The 25,990-nt window shown below is 36.0% G+C and overlaps 2 protein-coding genes across 2 annotated transcripts; both read right to left on the bottom strand.

The window, feature by feature from the left end:
- Positions 1-13,242: 13,242 nt before the first annotated feature.
- On the bottom strand, positions 13,243-16,964 carry LOC138877267 (uncharacterized). The gene is made up of 7 exons (XM_070156861.1): positions 16,744-16,964; positions 15,712-16,273; positions 14,681-14,954; positions 14,588-14,638; positions 14,353-14,494; positions 13,806-14,017; positions 13,243-13,739 (listed from the first exon to the last, which is right to left on the bottom strand). Exons 1-7 carry the CDS (start codon positions 16,962-16,964, stop codon positions 13,243-13,245), a joined length of 1,959 nt encoding a protein of 652 aa, XP_070012962.1.
- A 5,339-nt stretch (positions 16,965-22,303) lies between these two features.
- LOC104244527 (blue copper protein-like) lies at positions 22,304-23,340 on the bottom strand. Its single transcript, XM_009799973.1, has 2 exons — positions 23,217-23,340; positions 22,304-22,812 (listed from the first exon to the last, which is right to left on the bottom strand). The coding sequence occupies exons 1-2, from the start codon at positions 23,338-23,340 to the stop codon at positions 22,304-22,306; spliced, it is 633 nt and encodes a 210-aa protein (XP_009798275.1).
- Between the last annotated feature and the right edge of the window lie 2,650 nt (positions 23,341-25,990).

Genomic DNA, 25,990 nt, shown 5'->3' with positions numbered 1-25,990 from the left:
AATATTAAGAAGTTTCCGTTGCTGTTTGAACTTCTGTTTTGTTTATTCTTACCTTTATTTTTAAGGATTTACTGAATAACTTGCATTTTTATTCTTCAAAAATACTGTTGTTAACTTCATGAATACTTGAATTAATTATGAATTTATAAAAGAGGGCCCTTTTATATTCGACACTTAATGAAGAAGACGTTTCAACTTCATAATGGTGTTAATGTACGACAAAAGAAATAGGAATACACATGTTTCTTGAAATAACTTTGACGAGTTTTTATTTGAACTTTTGTCAAATTTTGAATAACACGTTACATGTATTTGAATTACTTCTATAACTTTCTCGCAACTGTTTTCCTTATAACAGATTTCAAAAAAAGAAAATAAACATAAGATTTTTCCTTATAACCCATTTCAATACATTGCCTTTACCCTAACTATGATAAGGTTTGGCCTTAGCTCGTGAATTTGCTCTGCACTTGACTCATTTAATGAGTGAATTTCTCAGGCTTTGTAGACATGTGATTTTTGACCCTCCCCAAGATTTTTCATATTTTAGAACGTAAATATTTAATTAGGCCCGATATAGCTATTTCAACTAATTTTTACTCTTTTACTTTATTTTATTACAAGAAAATAAAAATTACAAAAACAATATTTTATTTTATGTACCTTTCATAAAGTAAAAAAAAATACAAAAAATAGTACCTTATTTTTATCTTTATATAATCTTAAAAAATACAAAAAATATGTAATAGTTTCATGTTTAATATAGTTTAGTATAATTAATTAGAATTTATTTTTGCATCATGTAGTATATTTATTTTATATTAAGGGAATTTAGCGATGGTTTTAAATAATAATTTTTGGAGTCTTCTTAGCCCAAAATTGAGACACAAAAAGACATGGTCCAACCCAATTACCCTTAGCCCATTCTTTCCAACCCATTAGCCCATTTAAGTGCAAGATTTAATCCTAGCCATCTATTTCCTTCTAATCCAATGACCATCATCCTTTCCCACTTCCATATAAAATACCCAATTATAGAAACCCTACCCTTAAGTTTTTAATTCCAAAAACCTAGCTAACACACAAACGCGGCGGATTCAAAAGAGGAGTCCATGGTCTCCAATTCTCAGATATAGCAAAATGGTAGCAACCATTATTTTCACTATACACTGTTCTGTTCTTCAGCTGATTCCTTTCTTCTTCTAATAATTACGTGCTTCTAACTCCTAAAACTCCTTTTTGGAGCTCCAATTATTTTACTCCAAATACCAAAATCCAGAGCAGGATTATCAAAGAATGGGGGTAGGAGGACGTGAGGCGGCAATTTCATTGGAAGGAGTGAGGGAAAAGATTGTGATGTAATTGAAGTAAATCAATACTGCAATTTTCCCAATTCGCTACAATGATAAGTATTACATTGATGCCATTGCCTCTGGTGATTTTACCAAGCTAGCGTATTACAGTGACATTGTGTTGGTTCAAGTGCATGTCGCCTTGATAAGAAGGAAGGTGGGACTGTTCGTGTTTACATAATGACTATGGTTGTTTTTGCTCCATATCGTGGGCTAGGTATTGTTTTTTCGGCGTATTCGAGGTTTCAGTTTGTAATTTCGGTGTTTCGGTACAAGGATTGTTGCTTTGCTTAGCCCGACTGACTTGCAATTTTCAGCTTTGTTCATCAATAAAAGGCCCACTTCTCAATTTTCAGTCTCATTTTATTGTGTTATGATAGCTTTGTGTGCGTGTTGGTTGTTTTGTGATTCTACGTTGTTTGAGTAGCATGTCTTCGTTTTTCTTAAAATTGTTTTAATTAGTTTTTATTTCGATTGTGATGCATGTAGTCTTGGGATCTTGAATAAATGCTTTTAATCGGTTAGATAGAAAAATCGGGGTTGTTTCTTTCTTGGCAAGGAATAAGCATGGGCCATAAGGTGGATTTTGGACCATAGGGAATCCGACCAAATAATAGATCATGTTGGCTAGCCTATTTGCCCCAATAATATCTTGTTCATAAATTTGGCCTTATAACAATCTCAAAGATTAGGAAAATAATTCAAATGTGTAGCTTGCTTTAGACGTGCTAGTTAATAATTTACCTTCCTAAACTCGGGTGCGTATTTATGTGACCCAAATCCAAATCACAACAACGTTGGATAAAATATGTCGGGGACCGCGGGTGCATTTATGTGATGTGGTTCAAGACGTATTTTAAATGACGTTGCAATCTTCCTTAAAAATGATTAAAAGCGGTTAATTAGTTAAAATTGTATCATAGACTAAACATGTACTAAAATCAGATAATAGGCCAATTATAATAGTTGAGCGACCGTGCTAGAACCACGGAACTCGGGAATGCCTAACACCTTCTCCCGGGTTAACAGAATTCCTTACCCGGATTTCTATGTTCGCGGACTGTAATACAGAGTCAATCTTTCCTCAATTCGGGATTTGAACCGGTAACTTGGGACACCGTAAATTATCCCAAGTGGCGAATCTGAATTTCAAATAAAATAATCCCATTTCGATTGTCACTTAAATTGGAGAAAACTCTCTTATATACCCTTTACGGGTGTGTAAAAAGGAGGTGTGACAGCTCTGGCGACTCTGCTGGGGAAAAAAACCCAGAATCTCTGGTTCAGGGTTCAGAATTCGAGCTTAGATAAATTGTTATATTTGGCTTTATCTGATTTTGTTACATATTTGGACCTAATGTGCTAAGTGATGCTTTTACCACTTTGATATTATCTGAACTGTATATAAACTGCTACGAAACCCTTCTCTTCTCATCTTCGGGGATGTGCTCGCTGGTCGAGACTCTCTGTTCTGTTAGTGTCACGCCTTGAAATAAGAAAGAGGCTCGGAGAAGTTACTAAGCCGGATGTCCTTTTAGTTCCCGGTACTTAGCCCCCTCCTCGGCTCGAGTTATCCGCTCGGGTACACAGTCTAGAACACATACCCAGGTTTTGAACCTAGAATAACTCAGCCTCATGCCGGATCTCTAGTAGGAACATTTGTTTGCATCATGTGCATTTGACTTTAGAGACTCAACACAGGGGTTGGGTCCGTCTAGGACAGGTGTACCCGAAATGAAAAGACCATCCTGATGCATCTTACGTGCTACTTGCGTATCTGTCTATTTCGGCTTGTATGCTGACTGACTTCTAGAATAGGTAAAGAAAATAAAAAAAAAAGGAAAATCAAAAAAAAGGAAAAAGAAGAAAAAAGAAAAAAAAGTGAGAGGTAGGTATTTAGAAAATTCTGAAACTCTGCCGAAATTCTGGAAAAAAAAAAGAAAAGTCATTTCAAGAAAAGTCAATTTCTGTTCCGTCAAAACGGGCGAAGTACGCGGGTCTGATTCTCACCGGATGTGAGATACGTAGGCAAATCTCTTCGGTTCCGGCCCACCATATTAAAAAAAAAACCAAAAATATTTTTCATTACTCGCTTCTTTAGAAAGTTTTTCTTTTAGACCTCAATTTTAAAAAAAATAATACAAAAATATTTCCTTTTAGTCTCTCTCAAAATCCAAAAATATTTCTTTAAAAATTCAAAAGAAAATTCAAGATTCAAAAAATATTTTCACTTTTCTTTTGTAGTATTTCTTTCATAAATTCAGAGTAAAAGTCCAAAAATATTTCCTTTCTTCTTTAAAAGTTTTTCTTTCAAAATTTCCAAAAATAAAAGAAAAGAAAAAGAAGTTAAAATTCGAAAAAATATTTCTTTAGACGTCTTTCTTTTCAAAAATTCTTTTTTTTTAAAAAAACAAACAAATCGAAATCCAAAAATATTTTCTTTCTTCTTTGTAAGTATTTTATTCGAAAAAAAGAGTTAGTTTATTTCCTTTATTCCTGATCTTTCCGAACTACGAAAGATCTGATTCATGTTCTCACATGATACGTAGGCAACCTACATCAGGTTCGATGAAAATGACTTTGAAAAAAAAAAGAAAGAAAAGAAGGAAAAAAAAGAAAGTGGAAGAATGATAATAATAAGGACCAACTGAGTCCATTCTAACATGTTTTTGTTTTGAATTGTGAAGCAAATTGAGGTAGTCGGTTTGTGGTAAGCTGGAAACACAAGATTCAAGGAAAGATGATAACTAACATTGAAGTTTTTACAAGTGCTCAAGAGACTCAAGGTCAGAGGGTTCAACAAGAGTCTACTGTGTTTGAGAAAAATAGAATACTGAAACAGCAAATGACCGAAATGTATCAAGCATGGGCCAGTGGTCAAGGACAACCTCGTCATGAGTCACAATTTGCTACATAGCAAGAGCAGTACCACTCTCCTGAGTACCACTCGTACTCGTTTGATCTTCCTGCAAACATTGAGAAGCCTGCCCGAAAGATGGTACAGGAAGAAATGACCCAAAGGGTGAAAAGCTTAGAACAACGGTTGAAAAACATGCAAGGGTTGACAGGTCGAAAGAGTGTTGCCTTCAAAGATCTATGCATGTTCCCTGATGTCCACTTGCCGCTTGGTTTCAAGACTCCCAAATTTGAAAAGTATGATGGACATGGAAACCCCATAGCCCCCCTGAAAAGGTATTGCAATCAACTAAGAGGTGCGGGAAGAAATGAAGAATTGCTAATAACTTATTTTGTGGAAAGCCTTACGGGAGTAGCATCCGAATGGTTTATGGATCAAGACACATCTCGCTGGTACGTCTGGGATGACATGGCACATGCCTTTGTCAAGCAGTTCCAATACAACATCGACATTGCCCCAGACCGCATTTCCCTTTCAAACCGGAAGAAGAAACCAAGTGAAATTTTCAGGGAATATGCCATTAAATGGAGAGAGAGAAAGCAGCTCTAGTTAAGCCACCCATGGATGACCACGAGCTAATCACTGTCTTCCTTCAAGCGCAAGAGCTAGATTACTTTCAAAACATGATGTCCGCAGTTGGCAAATCCTTCTCGGAAGCAATCAAAATGGGAGAAATGGTAGAGAATGGTCTTAAGACAAGCAAAATTATAAGTCAAGCAGTTTTTAAAGCCGCAACTCAGGCTGTCCGGGTTGAATCTAATAATTTTAGCGATACAAATGAGAAGGTTGAAGAAATCATGATGACATCAGGGTCGAGAAGAGGTCCCAGGAGAACATCTCGAAGGTATGAGCAGCCGCCTCAAGTTTTCCATGAAGTATTATCCACCTCAGAACCCTCAATACTCTGTCGCTCCACCTCAGTATTTTGTCCAGCCACCAAAACACCCCAGAAGGCGAGCACGAGCATCACGAAATCTCTAACAGCCTCCACAAAATTTTCAGGTGCCCTATAACCCACATCCAAGCCAGAGGTATAAAGGGGAACAAAGGTTGAAAGATAATTTTACACCAATAGGAGAGTCCTATGCAAGCTTATTTGAGAAGTTAAAGCATTATGACATGATTGTACCTATTCCTCCAAATCATGTGGACCCACGTGCGAGAAGCATTGACCCTTCTAAAAGGTGTGAATATCATTCCAAAGCCTAGGGGCACAATGTTGAAAGTTGTCGGGATTTGAAAAGAGAAATAGAAAGGATGATCCAGGAAAACCTGATTGTGATCCAAGACAGTGACACCCAGAATATCGCACAGAATCCTTTACCTGCACATGATGATGCACACTTTGTGGGGATGATGCGTGGTGACAGGGCGTATAAGAATCCTCTCGGGAATTTGCTAACTGAAGTTAATGATTTTTAAATTGGAGAAGGCTTTGTTGATTCTAATGAGCAAATTTGTGGCTAAATATCAAGCTTAGCAATTGAAAAGTCATTCCCTCCTCACTTTTATTTGTTTTATGAGTCTAACCCTTCTATCCCTCCATTCTGTTTGTGTGAGTCTTGTCTTTCTGTTCTATTGCTATTTTCATTAGCCGGGTTATTTAGGGTTGTAACTTGGATTTTAGGTTGTTTGTCTTGTTGTTTACTCAATGAAATACAATTTGTCCTTTTGTGTCATTCCATGCTTAGTTCTTTTCCCGCTAGTTTTAATGACATGGCATGCAAGCGGAATTTTGGCAAGATCTTAGAAAATTTATTTATGTTTGAATTGGACAACTGAGAAAAAGGCATTTTTGAGGATGAATAAAGAGTTGAAATACTTTGGAATTAACGTCGAGTAAAATTCACGTTCAAATCATTGTGAAGATCGGGCTTGAGGATGTTTAATCAATTGAAGTTTGTTAGAAATTTTGACATTAAGGGATGGAAAGTGTCTTGTGACCATGACACACCAAGAGGACAAACATGTTTGTCAATGTTGTGATCACGAAAAATACTATGTTTGGCATTCTCGAGGCTGGGAGGCCCTCTTTCTGCTATCCAACACTTTATATCCTTCGCTACCTCTTTTAAGCTTGTGTTATTTTCTTTGACTTTCTTATTTTGGAATCAAGTTTAGAGTGAAAAAAAAGAGAAAGTCCCAAGAGTACAAACTGGGGCAATTTTCAAGTTAAAAAAAGAAAGAAAGAAGAATTGTCAAAGGTCCATGCCCTAAAAAAAATAGAAGCTGTGACAACTTGTTTTGAAAAAAAAAGGAAAAAAAAGATAGAAAAAAGAAAAAAAAAAGGAAAAAAACAGAAAGAAAAATGAGAAAACTAGTTAGGTGAGATGTTTGAACTACGTTCGACCTGATTCCTTAAAAAAAGGATACGTAGGCAGCCTCACGGTTCGGTCCAACCAAATAAGAATTTAGAAAAGCAAAAAAATTCCAAAATAAATCCCCAATAGCTGAAACTGGGGCAGAGATTTTTATTTCACTTGTAAAAGAGTCGGTTCCAAGAGTTCTAAGTCCATAACCCCTCATTTTGAGTCTACTTTGAGCTTTCATGCCGACCTTTTTGTCCAACCCTATCCAACAACCTTCCAAATAAAGACCTCCCGATACACCTTCAAGAATGCCAAGAGAAGCATGCAATGAGCAACAACGGTCACGCAACATAGAACACTGTCAGGATGCTCGCACAAGAAAAGCGAAAGAAAAAGAAAAAGAAAAAGGAAAATGAGAGAGTCTTATTAGTGAAAACCCTCACGGGCACTGTAAGGCGATAGTAAGCATAGATGAATAAATGAGAGAGACTTGTTGGTGAAAACCCCTCGGGCGCTACTAGTCGAAAGTGAGTCGTGAAGCTGATGCAAAGGATTGGCACGGATAGGCCCGACTTCAAAGATCATAAGAATGGTAAAAGGGAAGATTGGATTAGTTTAGTAGATCGGCCGTTAAGTCCAAAATGCATGTCATGATCATTAAGGCTTGTTATTGAAAAAGAAAAAAGAAAAAAGAACTCTTTCTTCTGTCCTTCTGACAGGGACATTTCTTGTTAATATTATTTCTTTGCATCATTTTATCCTTCACTCTGAGTCAGTCCTTTTCAAAACAAGCAAGAAAAGATTTCAAAATCTGCTACCAACTTTTCAGTTGCACAAAGAAAATTTGGCCAGCAAACTCAGTTGTTAATGTCAACATGCCTTGAGGATTCATACAAATGCTCCCCCAAAAGACTCTTGTCAGCTTGCTTGGCGCAAACAAGATAACTTGTGATTCTCTCTAATAGACAAATTGCTCAAAGCAGTAAGTCATTCAAGATATCAGAAAAGATCATCTAAGAAAAAATCTCCAGTTGGGATAATGCTGATTGAGTCAGAAATACAAATGGTACCGGGTGTGAAACAGTCAGAGTTGGCGTAGAACAAAAGTTTCTTGAGACTGACTCAAGATGATCGAGCAAAAGCCAATCTGCTCAAGACTCAAGGCCACAAACCGACCACTATTTTCAAAACTGACAAATTTTTCTTTGTATGAAACAGGAACAAAGCGGCACAAGGAAAGTGATTCAAAAAGAGAAGAAAAATGAAAAAAAAAAACAACAAAAAAAGAAGAAGAAAAGAAGAGCCGACAAAGGAAAGTTTCTCAAATCTTTGCCTTTATTTGTCTTGCTATTGTGCATAAATCTTGCCATTGATCTTCACATTTTTCCTCCTAGGATAAAATATCCTAGTCTGATGGATTTTCCTCCCAATATAAATTTTAGTCTGATGAATTTTTCTCCTAATATAGAAAACCTAGTCTGATGAACTTTCTCCTAGGATCACAATCTTAGTCTGATGAATTTTTCTCCTAAGATAGAGGACCTAGTCTGATGAATTTTCTCCTAGGATCAAAATCTTAGTCGGATGAATCTTTCTCCTAAGATAATAAATTAGAAGACCTAGTCTGATGACTTTTCTCCTAGGATCAAAATCTTAGTTTTCTCCTAAGATATAAGACTTAGTCTGATGAACTTTCTCTTAGGATAGAAATCTTAGTCTAATGAATCTTTCTCCTAAGATACCAAAAAAAAAGGAGACCTAGTCTGATGAATTTTCTCCTAGGATCAAAATCTTTGTCTGGTGAATTTTTCTCCTAAGATAGAAGACCTAGTCTGATGAACTTTCTCCTAGGATATAAATCTTAGTCTGGTGAATCTTTCTCCTAAGATACCGAAAAAAAGACCTAGTCTGATGAACTTTCTTCTAGGATCAAAATCTTAGTCTGATAAATCTTTCTCCTAAGATAGAAAACCTAGTCCGATGAATTTTCTCCTAGGATAATAATTAAAAAGAGGGAAGTCTGAATTCGAAAAAAAGAAGGGAAGTCTCGATTTGAAAAAAAGAGGGTCAGTTTTTAGTTTTCTTGAAGTCAGGGGCCCCGCCTGGAGAATAAGGTTAGTTTTTACTTTAGTCAAGCTTAGTTTATAGTTTTTCGCAAGCTCAATCACGTTTAGGAGACGTACATCCTAGTCGAGTCATTAATTTTACTCTCATCATTGCATCCTTCATCAGCAACGCATGTGATTTATAGTTTTGTTAACACTCACAGATGTTCCCAATATCAAACTGGGGCATGAAAATTTCTTTTGTTTTGTCTGTTTTGTTGTAATCAGGTGCCCGCCTAGAGAATAAGGGAATAAAACTCAAGTTTCTAGGGAAAGCAGTGTAGAAGGAAGATAACTCAAGTTTCAAGGGAAAACAGTTTCGAAGGAAGACAATTCAAGTTTCAAGGGAAAATGGTTCAAGGTACAAAGGAAAACAGTGTCAAGTAACAAGAGAAGACGGTTCAAGTTCAGCAATCAGGCGCCCACCTAAAAAAAGGGGAATTCAATTCAGAATGCAATTCAGGTCAGCAACAAAAGAAGCTCGCGTCAAGAATGCGAGTCAGTAGTCCTAAATGATCAACAGAAGTTAGTCACAATCCAGAGTAAAAAAAAAAAAAGACAAGAAATGAATCCAAATGTAGAAGTTAATGAAAGATGTGAGCTGCTCAAGACAGGGCTGAGGTCACAAGCTCTGCATGTCCCATCTTGGTTTAAAAGGCTGAAGAAGATTGAACCAACACCTGCGGCTAACAAGCATCAAGATTCAGATCAGGGTCCGCATAAAGAACCAACCAAGACTCAAGATCAAGCTTCAGAAGACTCATAGATAGGAATCTTGTAACTCGTAGCTGATAGGCTTAGTTAGTCTTTTTTATTTTTGATTTTGATGTAATAACGGGACCGCGGAACGACACCTCGACCGACTCTCCACCTGAGTATACTCCGTTACCTCATTCACTTCTGAACTACACGTGGCCTGATTCCTTTATAGCCAAGGATATGTAGGCGGCTCAGATACCAGGGCTCGGTCACATTCTCCTTCCTCTTAGTTTTTGGTCTCCTTAAATAAGGGTCAGGTCAAAAAACTTGTCTAGTCGTTCTTTGTCTGAAAACTCTTCTAGTTTCCAGTCAAAGAAGGGCAGCTGTAGACATGTGATTTTTGACCCTCCCCAAGATTTTTCATATTTTAGCACGTAAATATTTAATTAGGCCCGATATAGCTATTTCAACTAATTTTTACTCTTTTACTTTATTTTATTACAAGAAAACAAAAATTACAAAAAAAATATTTTATTTTATGTACCTTTCATAAAGTAAAAAAAATACAAAAAATAGTACCTTATTTTTATCTTTATATAATCTTGAAAAATACAAAAAATATATAATAGTTTCATGTTTTAATATAGTTTAGTATAATTAATTAGAATTTATTTTTGTATCATGTAGTATAGTTATTTTATATCAAGGGAATTTAGCTATGGTTTTAAATAATAATTTTTGGAGTCTTCTTAGCCTAAAATTGAGACACAAAAAGACATGGTCCAACTCAATTACCGTTAGCCCATTCTTCCCAACCCATTAGCCAATTTAAGTGCAAGATTTAATCCTATCCATCTATTTCCTTCTAATCCAATGGCCATCATCCTTTCCCACTTCCATATAAAATACCCAATTATAGAAACCCTACCCTTAAGTTTTTAATTCCAAAAACCTAGCTAACACACAAAAACGGTGGATTCAAAAGAGGAGTCCATGGTCTCCAATTCTCAGATATAGCAAAACCGTAGCAACCATTATTTTGACTATACACTGTTCTGTTCTTCAGCTGATTCCTTTCTTCTTCTAATAATTACGTGCTTCTAACTCCTAAAGCTCCTTTTTGGAGCTCCAATTATTTAACTCCAAATACCAAAATCCAGAGCATGATTATCAAAGAATGGGGGTAGGAGGACGTGAGGTGGCAATTTCATTGGAAGGAGTGAGGGACAAGATTGTGATGTAATTGAAGTAAATCAATACTGCAATTTTTCCAATTCGCTACAATGATAAGTATTACATTGATGCCATTGCCTCTGGTGATTTTACCAAGCTAGCATATTACAGTGACATTTGTGTTAGTTCAAGTGCATGTCGCCTTGAAAAGAAGGAAGGTGGGGCTGTTCGTGTTTACATAATGACTACGGTTGTTTTTGCTCCATATCGTGGGCTAGGTATTGTTTTTTTCGGTGTATTCGAGGTTTCAGTTTGTAATTTCGGTGTTTTCAGCTTTGTTCATCAATAAAAGGATTGTTACTTTGCTTAGCCCGATTGACTTGTAATTTTCAGCTTTGTTCATCAATAAAAGGTGCACTTCTTAATTTTCAGTCTTATTTTATTGTGTTATGATAGCTTTGTGCGCGTGTTGGTTGTTTTGTGATTCTACGTTGTTTGAGTAGCATGTCTTCGTTTTCCTTAAAATTGTTTTAATTAGTTTTTATTTCGATTGTGATGCATGTAGTCTTGGGATCTTGAATAAATGCTTTTAATCAGTTAGATGGAAAAATCGGGGTTGTTTCTTTCTTGGCAAGGAATATGCATGGGCCATAAGGTGGATTTTGGACCATAGGGAATCCGGCCAAATAATAGATCATGTTGGCTAGCCTATTTGCCCCAATAATATCTTGTTCATAAATTTGGCCTTATAACAATCTCAAAGATTAGGAAAATAATTCAAATGCGTAGCTTGCTAGTTAATAATTTACCTTCCTAAACTCGGGTGCACATTTATGTGATCCAAATCCAAATCTCAGCAACGTTAGATAAAATGTATCGGGGACCGCGAGTGCATTTATGTGACGTGGTTCAAGACGTATTTTAAATGACGTTGAAATCTTCCTTAAAAATGATTAAAACCGGTTAATTAGTTATAATTGTATCATAGGCTAAACATGTACTAAAATCAGATAATAAGCCAATTATAATAGTTGAGCGACCATGCTAGAACCACGAAACTCGGGAATGCCTAACACCTTCTCCCGGGTTAACAGAATTTCTTACCCGTATTTCTGTGTTCGCGGACTGATAATAGAGTCAATCTTTTCCTCGATTCGGGATTTAAACCGGTGACTTGGGACACCATAAATTATCCCAAGTGGTGACTCTGAATTTCAAATAAAATAATCCCATTTCGATTGTCACTTAAATTGAAAACTCCCTTATATACTCTTACGGGTGTGTAAAAAGGAGGTGTGACAGGCTTGAACTTTGATTATTTCCCAATCTTATTTGCCTTCTTTATACACATGTCTATGTATATTATATAGTCCCCCAAGTGTTTGAGCTTTGAAGTATGAAGTCTGGAGCACTTGATTGTTCCTCTCATTTGGTCTTTTCCCTGAAAAGGATAAACACACGGGACTCGGAGGTGCGATTATAGATGAAGACTGCTTAACCCGTCTGAATATCTATCAGAATAGTTGTAACCCTAGACCGAAAATTTTAATTTATTCCACGTACCTTGCAGATCGTGATTCATCATTTAGTACGGGCTAGCTTTTTGCCTTTCATCTAAAATTGTTAGTAAAATTTTAACAATTCAAAAATAAAAATTTAAAATATGGATACCTGGCCGTGGGTATTCCTTAGAAATAATATCTCTTCAGGTGAACGACATTCCAGTGTGAAGGTAGTATCTTGCCATCCATTATTTCCAGCTCGTATGCTCATTTTCCTGCGATACCATGAATCTTATAGGGTCCTTCCCAGGTTGGACTCAATTTTCCCGTATTAGCCGCCTTCGTAGATTGAAAAACCTTTTTGAGCACGAAGTCCCCAATCTTGAAGTATCTTAGATGCGCTTTTCAATTATAGTATCGTTCCATGACATGCTTTTGTGCTACCATTCTTATTAATGCAGCTTCCCTTTTCCTTCAAGTAGATCAACGTTTATGCGCATTTCTTCGTCATTGGATTCTTATGACGCTTGTGTAAACCTCGTGCTTGGCTCTCCTATCTCAACTGGAATTAAGGCTTCGGCTCCATAAACCAATGAGAATGGTGTTTCTCCCGTACTTGTTTTTGCTGTTGTGCGGTATGCCCATAAAACACCAGGTAGAAATTCTGCCAATTATCTTTGGATTCCTCCAAACGCTTCTTTAAATTGTTGATAATGACTTTGTTTGTTGACTCAGCTTGTCCATTACCTATCGGATGATAAGGTGTGGATGTAATCCTTTTGATCTGCCAACTTTGAAAAAACTCTGTGATTTGTACGCCTATAAATTGAGGGCCATTATCACACACGATTTCCTTTGGCACACCGAATCGACATATGATATTTCGCCAAATGAAATCTCTAACTTCTTTTTTTTGTACCTTTTTGAATGCTCCTGCTTCCACCCATTTAGTAAAATAGTCAGTAAGTACAAGCAAGAATTTTACCTGTTCTTTTGCTTGTGGTAGTGGATCTACAATATCCATCCCCCATTTTATAAATGGCCACGATGCAATGACCGGATATAACAACTCTCCAGGTCTATGCATGTTATTACCGTATCTTTGGCATTTATCTCATTTAGCCACAAAATTTTCCGCTTCTTCTTCCATTTTAGGCCAATAATAACCTGCCCTAATCATGGTTCTTACCAATGATCTTCCTCTGGCGTGATTCCCACAATGCCCCTCGTGTATTTTCTCATTACATATTCCGTCCGAGAAGGCCCGAGGCATCTTGTTAAGGGACCACCAAACATTTTTCGATAAAGATTGCCTTGCTTTAAACAATATCGAGCAGCCTTTTTTCGAAGCACGTGAACTTTTTTCTTGTCTTCAGGGACGGTTCCATACTGCAAAAAAGCAACAATCTCGCACCTCCAATCCCAGGTTAAGTTATTAAAATTTACCTCATTTTTGTCTGGATCGAGTACTAAATGAAACAAATGAATTACGGAAGCATTTTCATTGCTTGCCACGTCTGCTGCAAATGCGAGATTGGCTAGGGCATCCACCTCGACATTTTCATCTTTTGGTATTTGCATAACTTTCCAGGTTTGGAATTGCCTGATCAGATCCTGTACCTTCTCTAAGTATTGCTGCATCCGTGCTTCCCTGGCCGTATAAGTCCCCAGCATTTGATTAACTACAAGCTGCGAATTGCATTTGATCACAATCTGATTAATGTCGTGTTCTCATGCTAGTTGCAAACCTGCAATCACAGCTTCATACTCTGCCTCATTGTTAGTTATAGAATGACATTTAATGGCTTGTCGAATGGTTTCGCCCGTAGGTGGTACCAAAACAATTCCTAAGCCTGCACCCTTCACATTAGATGAACCATTAGTAAATAAGGTCCAAATTCCCAGATTAGATCCGTTGAACACTTGTAATTCTTTTTCTGCTTCAAATTGCATTCCTTGGCTAAAATCAACCACAAAATATGCTAACACTTGAGATTTTATCGCGGTTCTAGGCTGGTATGTGATGTCATATTCACTTAATTCTATAGCCTATTGGGCCAACCTACCTGACAACTCATGCTTGTGTAATATATTGTATAATGGATAAGCAGTTACTACAGCAATATGGTGACATTGAAAATAAGGCCTTAATTTTCTAGATGTCATGATTAGTGCAAGTGCAAGATTTTCCAATTGAGGATACCGCATCTCCGCATCTAATAAAGATTTGCTGACATAATAAATCGGAGATTGTTTACCTTGATCTTCACGAACTAACACAACACTTACCGTTACTTCGGAGACAGCAAGGTAGATGAGCAATCATTCCCCAACTTTGGTTTTGCGAGCAACGACGGATTTGATAAGTATGTCTTCAAATTTTTGAGTGCCTGTTGACATTCCTCAGTCCATTCAAACTGATCTTGCTTTTTAAGAGCTGAAAAGAATTTAAAACACTTTTCTGATGATTTGGACATGAATCTCCCCAAGGCTGCAATTCATCCTGTCAACCTCTGCACTTCCTTTTTACTTGTAAGCATATCAGGGATCTCTTCAATGGCCTTAATCTGTGCGGGATTCACTTCAATACCACAGTTAGAAACAAGAAAACCCAAAAACTTACCTGATGCAACACCGAATGCACATTTCTCAGGATTTAATTTCATATTAAATTTTGGCAAGATCTTAAACGTATCAGACAAGTGTGATATATGATCCCCTGAATGTTGAGTTTTAACGAGCATATCGTCTATATAGACCTCCACAGTTTTTCCCAAATGTTCTTGAAACATTTTGGTCACTAGTCTTTGATATGTTGCACTAACATTTTTGAGACCAAAAGGCATTACTTCATAACAGTAAGTCCCCCTGTCTGTTATAAATGAAGTTTTTTTCATCTATAAGATCCATTTTGATCTGGTTGTATCCTGAATACGCATCTAAAAAGCTTAACAATTCATGTCCTGCAGTAGCATCAATTAGTTGATCTATATATGATAATCGAAAAGAATCTTTAGGACAAGCTTTGTTAAGGTCTGTGTAATCTACACAAACTCGCCATTTACCATTCTTTTTCGGTACCAAAACAGTATTGGCTAACTAATTAGGATACTTTACCTTGCGGATAGACCCAATTTTTAGTAATTTTTGGACCTCATCTTGAATCACCTAATTTTTGAAAGTTCCTTGCTTTCTCTTCTTTTGTTTGACAGGCGGATATGATGGGTCTTCATATAATTTGTGAGTCATTACCTCCGGTGGTATCCCTGTCATATCAGAATGGGACCAAGCAAAACAATCCACGTTAGTTTTCAAAAATTCAATCAACTTACCTTTCATGTCCTGGCTTAGATTGGCCCCTACATAGACTTTCCTTTCAGGCCATTGTGTGGATAACACTACAGCCTCTAGTTCTTCAATTGTTGTTTTGATATTTTCATTTTCCTCTGGTTCTTGAATGGCATCAGTCCTTGAGTCCACATCTGTTCGCCCTTATTCAGTTGAGGTTTGCGTTGTGGTACCCTCAACTGGATTCTGTAACTGCTATTTTTCTTCGTTTATTGTACTTGAATCTGCTACAGAGTTGATGCTCCTGGATGTCTATTGATCCCCACGGATTTGACATATTCCCCATGGTGATGAAAATTTAATTACTTGGTGTAAGGTCGACGGAACGACATCCATCTCGTGGATCCATGGTCTCCCGAGAATCATATTATAAGCCATCTCCATATCTACCACCTGAAACTTTGTATCTTTGACAACTCCTTCTGCGAATGTAGTAAGTATTACCTCCCCTTTCATCACGACGCTAAAATTGTCAAATCCAGACAAAGTATGCGCCTTTGGTATTAATTTATCTTCAGCTTGCATCTCGCATAGTACTCTTAGTAGAATAATGTTTACGGAGCTACCTGGATCAATCAAAACTCGTTTCACATTAGTATCATGTACAAGTAAAGATATTACCAGTGCATCGTTATGTGGAGATAATACGACATCCGCATCTGCATTATCAAACATAATACTTTCTTCCTCTAAGACATGTCGCACCCGCTTCCCGTGGGTAATTGTGACTTTGGAAACTTTATTGGCTGCTGTGTACGTCACACCATTGATGTCTTCAGCTCCACTTATAACATTAACGATCCTTTTGGGAGAAGGTGGTTTAGGGGGCTCCTGCCTATTCTTCATATATGCTTGCTTACCTTTCTCACTGAATAATTAGGTGAGATACCCTTGTTTTAATAGGTGATCAACTTCGCCTTATAGCAACCTACAGTCTGCCGTTTTATGACCATGATCGTTGTGAAATTCACACCAGTGATCAGGATTGTGCTTGTTTGGATTCGATCTCATTTCTTTTGGCCACCACACCTTGTCACCCATGCTTCTTAAAACAACTACGAGCTCGGAAGTACTCACATTAAAATTATAACCGCCGATTCTTGCCTTCAAGTTTCTATCATCATCCCGTGACCCTCGCCCGACTCTCTGTTCCTCGATCTATGATTGTACCTTGAATTGTCCTGTTTTGATCGTGAATCCTTTTCCAATGGGCCCATATATGGTTCGTACCTATTTTTACTGGACCTTTTTTTGGTTTCTGCCTGTCTCGAACTTACCTTTTCCTCTTTTTGAGACCGTGAGATAATATCCTATTCTAATCTTAGGTTCATACTATACTTGTTGTAAACGTCATTCCACGTTGTTGCTGGGAATTCACGAAGACTTTCCTTGAGTCGGCTCGTGGCTTCTGAGCTTTTTTCATTCAAATTACTAGTGAAGGCTATAGCTACCCAATTGTCAAGTACACGCGGTAACGTCATTCTTTCACCCTGGAACCTATCCATGAACTCTCTAAGAAACTCTGAGTCCCCTTGCTTGATTTTGAAAATATCTTCCATTCTTTTTTCGACTTTTTGAGCTCCCGAATGTGCTTTGTTAAATGAATTTGCAAGCTCAGCAAAAGAATTTATGGAATTTTTGGGTAAAAGAGAATACCATGTTAATGCTCCCTTAGTGAGTGTTTTACTGAATTTTTTGACCAATACTGATTCAATTTCCTGTTTGGTCAAGTCGTTGCCTTTTACGCTTGTTGTGAATGCAGTTAGGTGATCTCGTGGATCAGTTGTTCCATCGTATTTTGAAATATCGGGAATTTTGAACTTCTTTGGAATTGGGAGGGGAGCAGCACTTGGCTTCCAAGGTTGTTGTGAATATTTATCTATATCTATCCCTTTGATTACGGGTGGTACTCCAGGTATTTGCTCTATGCGGTCACTTTGCTCCTTGAGCTGTTTCTGCAATGTTAGTACTAAATTTTGTAAATCAGAATTGACTAAGTTATCTGGTTCTCCTTCTCGTGACTCGCTGGGGATTCCACCACTACCTGAATTAGCAAGCCCAGAATGAGAGTTTTCCAAAGTGTTGTTATTTGGAGTGGGTGTGGGTGGTGTAACAGGTAACTGGCTGACAAAGGCCTAAAGAGCTTTATTGACCTGTTGAGCGATTAGCTTTTGCAAAGCTTCATTGATAGCCTGATCATTTTCAAATTGAGCGTTTCCATTTGCACGAGATCTATCAGGAGTGCCTTCTCGAGACCGTCTAGGGGAGCTTTGTGGAGAAGGGATTGAGGTGTGATCATCCTGTAGATTCTTCTAGAGTTGTTGGTTTCCTTGATTTCCTTAGGTGTTGTCATTGATGTTCGACATAGTTGATGCAACAAAAAAGGTTAGGCTAAGAAAGAGTAGATTATTAGATTCCCCGTAACGGAACCAATTTGTTTAACCAAAAAGTGGAATTTCGGTCAAATTTATTTAGAAGAACACGGGTTACTGATAATCAAAACTGAATAAAGGAAAGTGATTTTGCTAACAATAAGATAGACAAAAGAAAACAAAGTAAACCAGTATATTCAGATGATCTTTCGTCTCCTTATAAATGATCTATTCTCTCCTTTTTATAGCTATCTCAAAGATATACGTTTTGCCTTTGTCATAATAAGGCCATTATAGACAATTAAATGCATTAAATGCTACGTTACATAATCATTGTAATTTAATACATATTCTCTAACGTTTTTAGTATTTAATGTTATTAAATACTGTATCTATACTCTCTTGTGCTGTCAGATTCATTCTCCTTGATTTTTGGGTATAAATAGGTACGAGCGTTGAGTCTTTTGAATAACTGCTCGTGCCTCTACTTGTACTTATGCTCGTATATGTTGCAACTCGTGCCTCTTTGCTAATCATCATTCTTTGACCAGCCTTCGTGTCATGACACGTCATCTTTCAATCACTTCAATATGTAAACTCAATTTTTCCCAATACACTAAAAAGAACGCTTTTATAATTCCTATAAATTAACCAAGCAAGGCAATTAGGTATATGTCTATCCTAACCGCGAATCCATTTCCCGATACCCAGGTTCAAGAACTTGCTCTATTCAATCCTATATGCAATCTAGAATTCCCACTTTCGAGTTCAACTCTAGTTTCGTAGATAGTATTCAATTGGTGATCAAGCAATCAAATAATTAAGTGCAGGATTGAATAAATAAACCAATACGATAAACTAAGAAATCAAAATCAATATTCGAATAACAATGGTCATGAAAGAACCACAACCCTAAAACGTGAAGTTTAGCTCCACATAGACATGATAGCAAAACAACAAATCATACAAAGACACATAAAAGACTAAATTAATGGAAGAAAAGATGAAACCCGGCCTCCATGTCGGCTCTGTGCTCTCCCTTCATCAAAAGTTACTCTAAAAAACGTCCTCCCCTCCAATAACCATATCCCGGGGAAACTTGGAAAAATCACGCACCACAGCGTCCAGACCAGCGCCTCGCGCTGGCCCTGGCGCACAATACAGTAGCGTTTTTGCTATGAATTCTTGCGCTTTCCGAATTCAATTCGTTGCCTGTCGCTTCTTTGTAAATGTTTCGTTGCTTCATTCTGTCTTTGTAGTGCTGGTGCGCCTAACTTTTGCTTTCTTTCTCGTTGCTTTTTTCATCTTCTCCAAGTAATGCATTCACGTTTCTTTCCTTATTTTTGTTTCATGTATTCCTCCTTTTCAATTCTTGTTTCTTTTCTTATTTTAATCATCACCCCATCATTATGTCTTCAGTCATCACTAATCATTAGAAAATCATGAGCCTGTTATTGTAATGTATAAAATACACATAAAATTTTTATTTTTTTCTTAATTTCATCTTCAAAGTACCTACACATAAATTTAATTCAACTACGCACAGATATAGTACAATTTAGCATTAAAGCACCAGAATGTAAGATAAATAATGCACTAAAAATATATAATTATAGTCAAACGTCACGCCACAATAGAATATTATTGATATGATATTGAGATCAAATTGTACATTGCAATAAGTATTGAAGTGATATTAGGATTGGGTTGCGCGCTACAACGGGGTATAATGTGTTGTAACTGTTTGTAGCTGTGGTATCCTATTTTTGTACTATGATGTGAGGTTATGAGATGATGCTATTTTGGGTCCCTCTGTTAGATGACCTTGAGGTCCCGTTCTTATGAGTTTATCTGTTGTCTTTATATTTATGTTGCCTTTTATTTATTATTCAAACAGGTTTTTAGTGAGTGTATTGTCATAGTCTCGTCACTACTTCGTCGAGATTAGGCTCGACACTTACGAAGTACATGGGGTCGGTTGTACCTATACTATACTTCGACACTTCTTGTGCAGATCCTAGTGTTGGTCATAGCGGCGCATAGTGGAGATCGCTCGAATAAGATCTTTCCAGGAGACTTGAGGTGGAGCTGCACGACGTTCGCAGTCCCTAAAGTCCCCTTCTATCTTGCTTTACTGTTTATCTTATTTCGAACCACTGAATTTTGTTTCAGACTATATTTGTAGTATTTTAGTCGCGCAACATGTACTTGTGATTCCGGATTTATGGGATTAGTATAGACCGCGTTACTTATGAATTCATTATATATATTTCAGAGTATTTCAGTCATTAATTATTACTATTCTGCTTTTACATTGTTAAAATTGATTAGTTCTTTAGCTAATGTTTGTTTGCCTAGCAAATGAATGTTAGACGCCATCACAACCCGTGACTGGAGTCAATCTTCTAAGTCACAGGTTTCTTGGCTTGTTGTAGCACCGCAAGGTGGAGGAAGAAGGAAAAAGTGGCGATTAATTGTGGGTGTTGGTAGCATCGATGGAGTATTATGAGTCCGAAATAGGGAGTTGGTGGTGTCAAAATCTCAGTACAATGTTAATTCAATGACCAGGGATTCTTCATGGAGTTCAAAGTAATAAAAGGTTTAAATTCCATATTTTTCTAGAGTTCCATTGCATATTGATCACATCCAGGAATAATTCCTGAAGTTTTGAACTACAAAATTTTTAAATTTGAACAATCACCCTCGGAGTTCATCCGTATTTTAGATAAAGGTATATTTGTCCAGACTTGTATTTTCGACATTAAAATATATCTACTTTGCCAATATAATTCAAAAGCAGGCTAAACACTAATTGTCGACCCAAAAGGTGGTCATCCCATCCAATTTTATCTTACCTAGTGAGTGGTTGGGGTTGGGCAATTTTTTTGGGGAAGTTAGTACAACAATGAGGTTGGGCCATATTAAATCAGCCCCCTTTCATTCTTGCTTTTTCTAAAAGGTTCTTTCTTTTAAATTGTTTTAGGAAAAGACTAAAATATTGCAAATTGAGTAAAATTAAAATAACTTAAATAAAAAGTAAAAAAAAGGTTAATCTACTTAGATATATCAATTCCTAAAATTGGAAATAAACAAAATTGAACGAAACCTAGACTTTTTGAAAATTGATATTTTTATATCTCTTTCTTTAGGAAGAAAGATTCAAGAAATATCCAACCTTTTTAATAAGAAACTTTTGAAACACATATGTCTTTCCTAGGGTTGGCAAAATGGTTAAAAGAAAACAGTTAACCACCCATAATATCCACTAAAAAATAGGTTGAATAATGAATTTTTTAAAAATGGATCAAATATGGATAAGAACCATATTATCCATTTAGAAAATAGATAATCAATGAGTAACCAATGAGTCTAACTTTTACATTTGTAAAGCCTCAAATTGGGGGTTCCTCAAGTTAGGGAGACTAAGAATTCTCCCAAAAGTGATCATATACAAGAAGTCATGGATAATATGGATGACCCATATTATCCGCCAGTTAACCCATTTTTTATCCATATTAAAGATGGGTCAGATCGGATAAGTGATCCATTTTTTCATTACCCGTTTTCGAACTGAACCACATCCGACCCGACCCGCATGTTTGCCACTCCTTGTCTTACCAATTGCATTTCCTTTTAATGTAAAAAAATAAGTGAAAATAAATACAAAAACCAAAAATAATACAAAATAGAATACATATTAGATTAAATGAAACAAGATAAGATGGCTAAAACAGGGTGTTTACATATAGACTCTATCTGTATGTAGGTGTCCTCTTTAGCTCATAACATTTGCTCGGATCTTAGATATGTGTTAAAAAGTCTATTAAAATAAGTATACATAATATATTTTCGAAACCTAATAAATTTAATAGAATATGATAGCATCCAGAAGTCGAACTCATAATGTTCAAATCGATTAAAACTTTTATTTTTCATTAATATTTGTTCATTTCATAGGGGATCGGGGAAAGGGAGCTGGAAAGGAGTAATGGTAATCGAAATTCCTTTTCGTAAACAGGGACTTGGTGACCCCAAGAACATCACGTTTGCAAATGCCTTAGTAGGCGTTTAGACATAAAAATTATAATTTTTGAAAAAAAATAGTATTTGGAATTAAGTTAAAAAATAGTATTTGGAATTTGAAATTATTTTTGGGTATGGGTTCTTAGTATTTTCTACTCTTAGACAAACATGAGATTAAAAAAGAAGACACAAAATATTATGTCGTCAAACTGATACAGTCCTAGTAGGTTCTATAAAGTTTTTCACAGTCTTGATGTTGGCTAATCCAGAAATTGAGTTCTATTAAATAAATAATCCAGAAAATAAAAACTGAATTTAACAATAGTAAGAATGAATAACAATCAAAATTTGACTATAATTAATACGTGGATAAACCACTTACAAAATAAATACTACCTATAACCTCCAAAGCAAAAATAACTACTCAAAGAGCCATTCTAGCCCAAAATAACAGACCTAACAAATAAAGAAATAAAAAATTGTATGATCCTGCAGTATAGTGTCTAAACCATTAATTCCCAGAGGCAGAGAACAAGAAATAATGGCAATACCATGCTGATGGGAAACCACTTGGATGAATAACAAGTGGTAGCGTCACCAGTATAGTTGTAATTAACGGGAAAACCAGGAAAATAAGGATACTCCACAGAATTAACAGGAGGACTCAATGCAGTTGCAGGACTACTATTATTAGTCGGAGTATTTGGATTCGAGGGAGATGTTGGGGTTGTTGGAGTCACGGGAGTCACTGGATTCGAGGGAGATGTTGGAGTTGCAGGAGTAGTAGGAGCCACTGGTGGTGAAGTTGGAGCTGCGATTTTAACGTGAACTTTGAGTCCAATATCACAATGACCTTGAATGCCACACAAGAAAAAGTAATCGCCTGGAGTTGGGAGGTTAATTGAGTCGTGGCCGGAGTTGAAGCTGGCTATTGGAGCTTTATCTGTGCATGCAATGTAATCGTCGACGTTCACTTGCTTCACATTGTGCAATTGTGGATCGTAGTTGAAAACTGCATGTGTTAAACAATAGGCGTGTTAGTTCTTCTAAACAATTGCGTATCTAGTATTCTTGGATAAAATATTCTTTTTTGTTTAATTATATGTAATCTTATACACCATCCGTTTCAATTTATTTGTTTTACTTTTCTTTTTAATCTATTGCAAAAAGAATATCGCTATCTATATTTAGTAACTTTTATCTCCAAGATTCTATATGGCATATTTAAGATTACGAGTTATAAGGATATTTTAGTACACTATACACTTCTTTACTTACAATTAAAAAACAATTGAAACAATAGGTGTCTTTAAAATTGAGGAAACACATGTATGACTACATAACGAAACTAATAGCAAAGGGAAAATAAGCTTAGAATTAATTAAAATTAAAAGTGAAACCGATTGAAGATCTTACCAAGAGTATCGCCAACTTGAAATTTTTTGGAAGAAACCCATTGATCATAATTTTGGTCGAAAGTCCATCCTGCAGAATCACCAACTTTATACACAGCAGCCGTGGTAGATCCCGCGGCAGCCATCATCACCACCAACACGACCAACATTATTTCTCTGAATAAAGCCACAGATTATAACTTGTTATGAATCTCAATGGTAATATTCAGTATTGAAGAAATATTATAGACTTTGGAGTCTGAATACTTATGATTTGAGTGAATGAAGTGTGTGGCTTTTATAGGCGTAGTTAATGACTTCCCTTGCATTGCATGGACTAGAATTTAAGGAAATTAACAGGCATATATACCACTTATGGAAAGTCAATTTCCATGTACTTTGGAAGCTAAAATAGAACTAAACGTCGTATTACCAAAAAAGAAATCTAACAAGTACTTAATATGTTTAATTTGGAACTTTACATAAGTGCAGTATATATGGAAAATTGAAATTCTAATTAATTGTTTCGTTGAATGCAGAAAGTTCATTTCACCTTTGGAAAATCTTTCAGTTCGGACACTTTCTTATTATACTCATCTCCATAATTAGAGAAGAGAATTCTGTAATAATGCAAACCTTTCCTTTCCTGCCACATTCAGGTTTCGTGGTGCTCAAGTACTTATTACATTGTTTTCTTCATTCTAGTTTCCGTAACTGAAAAGAAAATTTCAATAATAGAATTCTTCCTAGTTAAATAGGAAGAATATTAAGTACTTATTACAATTAATGGTTTTGTGGTGCTTACGTACTTATTACAATTATTTCCTTTATACTCCTTCCGGTTCATAATAAGTGACCTTTTAGCCCTTTTATTTTTGTCTAAAATAAGAGGGTGTTTGACTAAGCTTATAAGCCAGTCAAACTGGCTTATAAGCACCTTTTGGCTTATGTACGCGTTTGATAAACACCGAAAGTGCTTATCTAAAATCAGCCATAAGCAAGGGTGGAGCTAGCATAGGACTTGCGGGTTCGACCGAACCCAGTAACTTTAGTCTAAATCTATGTATTTGTCTTATAAAATTCATTGAATATGCATAAATTGTTATAAATTTAGAACCCAGTAACATAAACTAACTAAAATCCCGAATTCACAAGCTTTAAATCCTCGCTCCGCCTCTAGCCATAAGTCATAAGCTGGTCACTCCCAACTTGTGGTTTTTCGGCTTATAAGCACTTTTAGTTTGACCAACACTTTTACTAATTTATCCTTAATAATATTTTCTAATTCACAAAATACTTTTCCCAAAATAAATTTCTTGACTTTTTCCTCGTTCCATACTTGTTGTTAATTATTTTTTTTACAAATTTTCTTTTTTAATTTAACCTTTTGAAAAAAAACTCAAGGGTATTTTAGTTATTTTAACAAAAGAATAGCTTACAACACTTTTTAATCAAAAACATCAACTGCTTATTATCAATTTCAATACTTCCTTCCAAACACGTAAATGCTTATTTTAAAAATCAGTTTAAGCACTTTAAAAACTATTCAACACTTCAAGCTTATCAGCTATTTACAATCAACTAATTGAAACGGGCTTTAAGTGTCCTTTCACATAATCAAGAAGGAATTAATTTTATTTTTTCAAAATGTGCCCTTGTTTACATATCCCAATATGCCAAGGAAATAATTAATTAATGGTAATTTAGTGAATATATTTTTTTCTAGGACTTTGTATTTTCTTAAGGGGTTTGTCAAAGACTAAAAAGTCACTTATTATATAGGGAGCGGAGAGAGTAGTTATTTCCATAAGTTAAGAGAATAATAAAATTCTTCTTTTATTTTGGTCACATAGAGTATCAGCAAACGTGGCGACGAGGGCACTGTTTAACCAAAAAATGAAATTTTAGTCAAAGCTAAAATTTAGAAGAACACGGGTTACTGATAATCAAAAGAGTGTATAAAAGGAAGTAATTTAGGTAGCAAGAGAGTAATCAAGAGAAAAACAAGTAAACCAAAGTTTATACCAATAGTATTTCGTGTCCTCACAATTGATCAGATATCTCCCTTTTATAGATATCTTGGAGATATACGTTTTGCCCAAATCATATGAGGCTATTATGAGTAATTAAAGACATTAAATGCTACGTTACATAATCATTATATTCAATACAAATTCTCTAACGTATTCCACATTTAATGCCTATTAAATGTTGTATATGCACTCTTTTCTATTGTCAGATTCATTCCTTTTGATTCTCGGATATAAATGACTTAGATAGGTACGGGTGCTGGGTTATTTGTATTCCTGCCCGTGTCTCTTCCTCTGCCATTTGCTCGTATCTGTTCCAACTCTTGCCTCTTGGCTAGTTGTAATTCTTTGATCATTTGACCAGTCTACGTGTTTCGATACGTATTCGACACGTCACCTTTATATTTAAATACAATTTTCCCAATACAGATAGTCTCCCCACTTTCCATTTATTCATCAGTTGAATATTTATGAAGTGGATTTCATTAAAAGAGAATTTTTGTCACCATTAATGCTATGACAAAATTGACGCTTCAATTGTCGCTTCCATTTAATGCCCCGTACACATGTCTTTTTTCCATTGGTTCTGCAGTTTTGCAGCCCTTTTAAAGGCGTTTTACGACTCCACTATTCATGAAGTGCCAGTTATCATTATTATGGTCCTTCTATCACTGCACTTTTACCTTTGGCGGTGGCGTATTAATATAAATATAACTTCTTTCCTTGTCTTTTACCACATAAAGCTTATTGAACACTTAATTCCTCA

The sequence above is a fragment of the Nicotiana sylvestris genome, chromosome 9 (assembly GCF_000393655.2).
Source record: "Nicotiana sylvestris chromosome 9, ASM39365v2, whole genome shotgun sequence".
Lineage (NCBI taxonomy): Eukaryota > Viridiplantae > Streptophyta > Magnoliopsida > Solanales > Solanaceae > Nicotiana > Nicotiana sylvestris.
This window is presented reverse-complemented; position numbering and strand designations above follow the sequence as displayed.

What these genes read in the sequence shown, in the direction of transcription:
- LOC138877267 (XM_070156861.1), bottom strand. Translation starts at nt 16,964, where the DNA reads ATGGAAGATATTTTCAAAATCAAGCAAGGGGACTCAGAGTTTCTTAGA. An exon ending in TCTACCTTGCTGTCTCCGAA is followed by an intron (nt 14,018 to 14,352) that starts GTAACGGTAAGT and finishes GGTTGATTTTAG; the next exon opens with CCAAGGAATGCAATTTGAAG. An exon ending in GTATGAAGCTGTGATTGCAG is followed by an intron (nt 13,740 to 13,805) that starts GTTTGCAACTAG and finishes CGCAGCTTGTAG; the next exon opens with TTAATCAAATGCTGGGGACT.
- LOC104244527 (XM_009799973.1), bottom strand. Translation starts at nt 23,340, where the DNA reads ATGGCTGCCGCGGGATCTACCACGGCTGCTGTGTATAAAGTTGGTGAT. An exon ending in TCAAGTTGGCGATACTCTTG is followed by an intron (nt 22,813 to 23,216) that starts GTAAGATCTTCA and finishes TAACACATGCAG; the next exon opens with TTTTCAACTACGATCCACAA.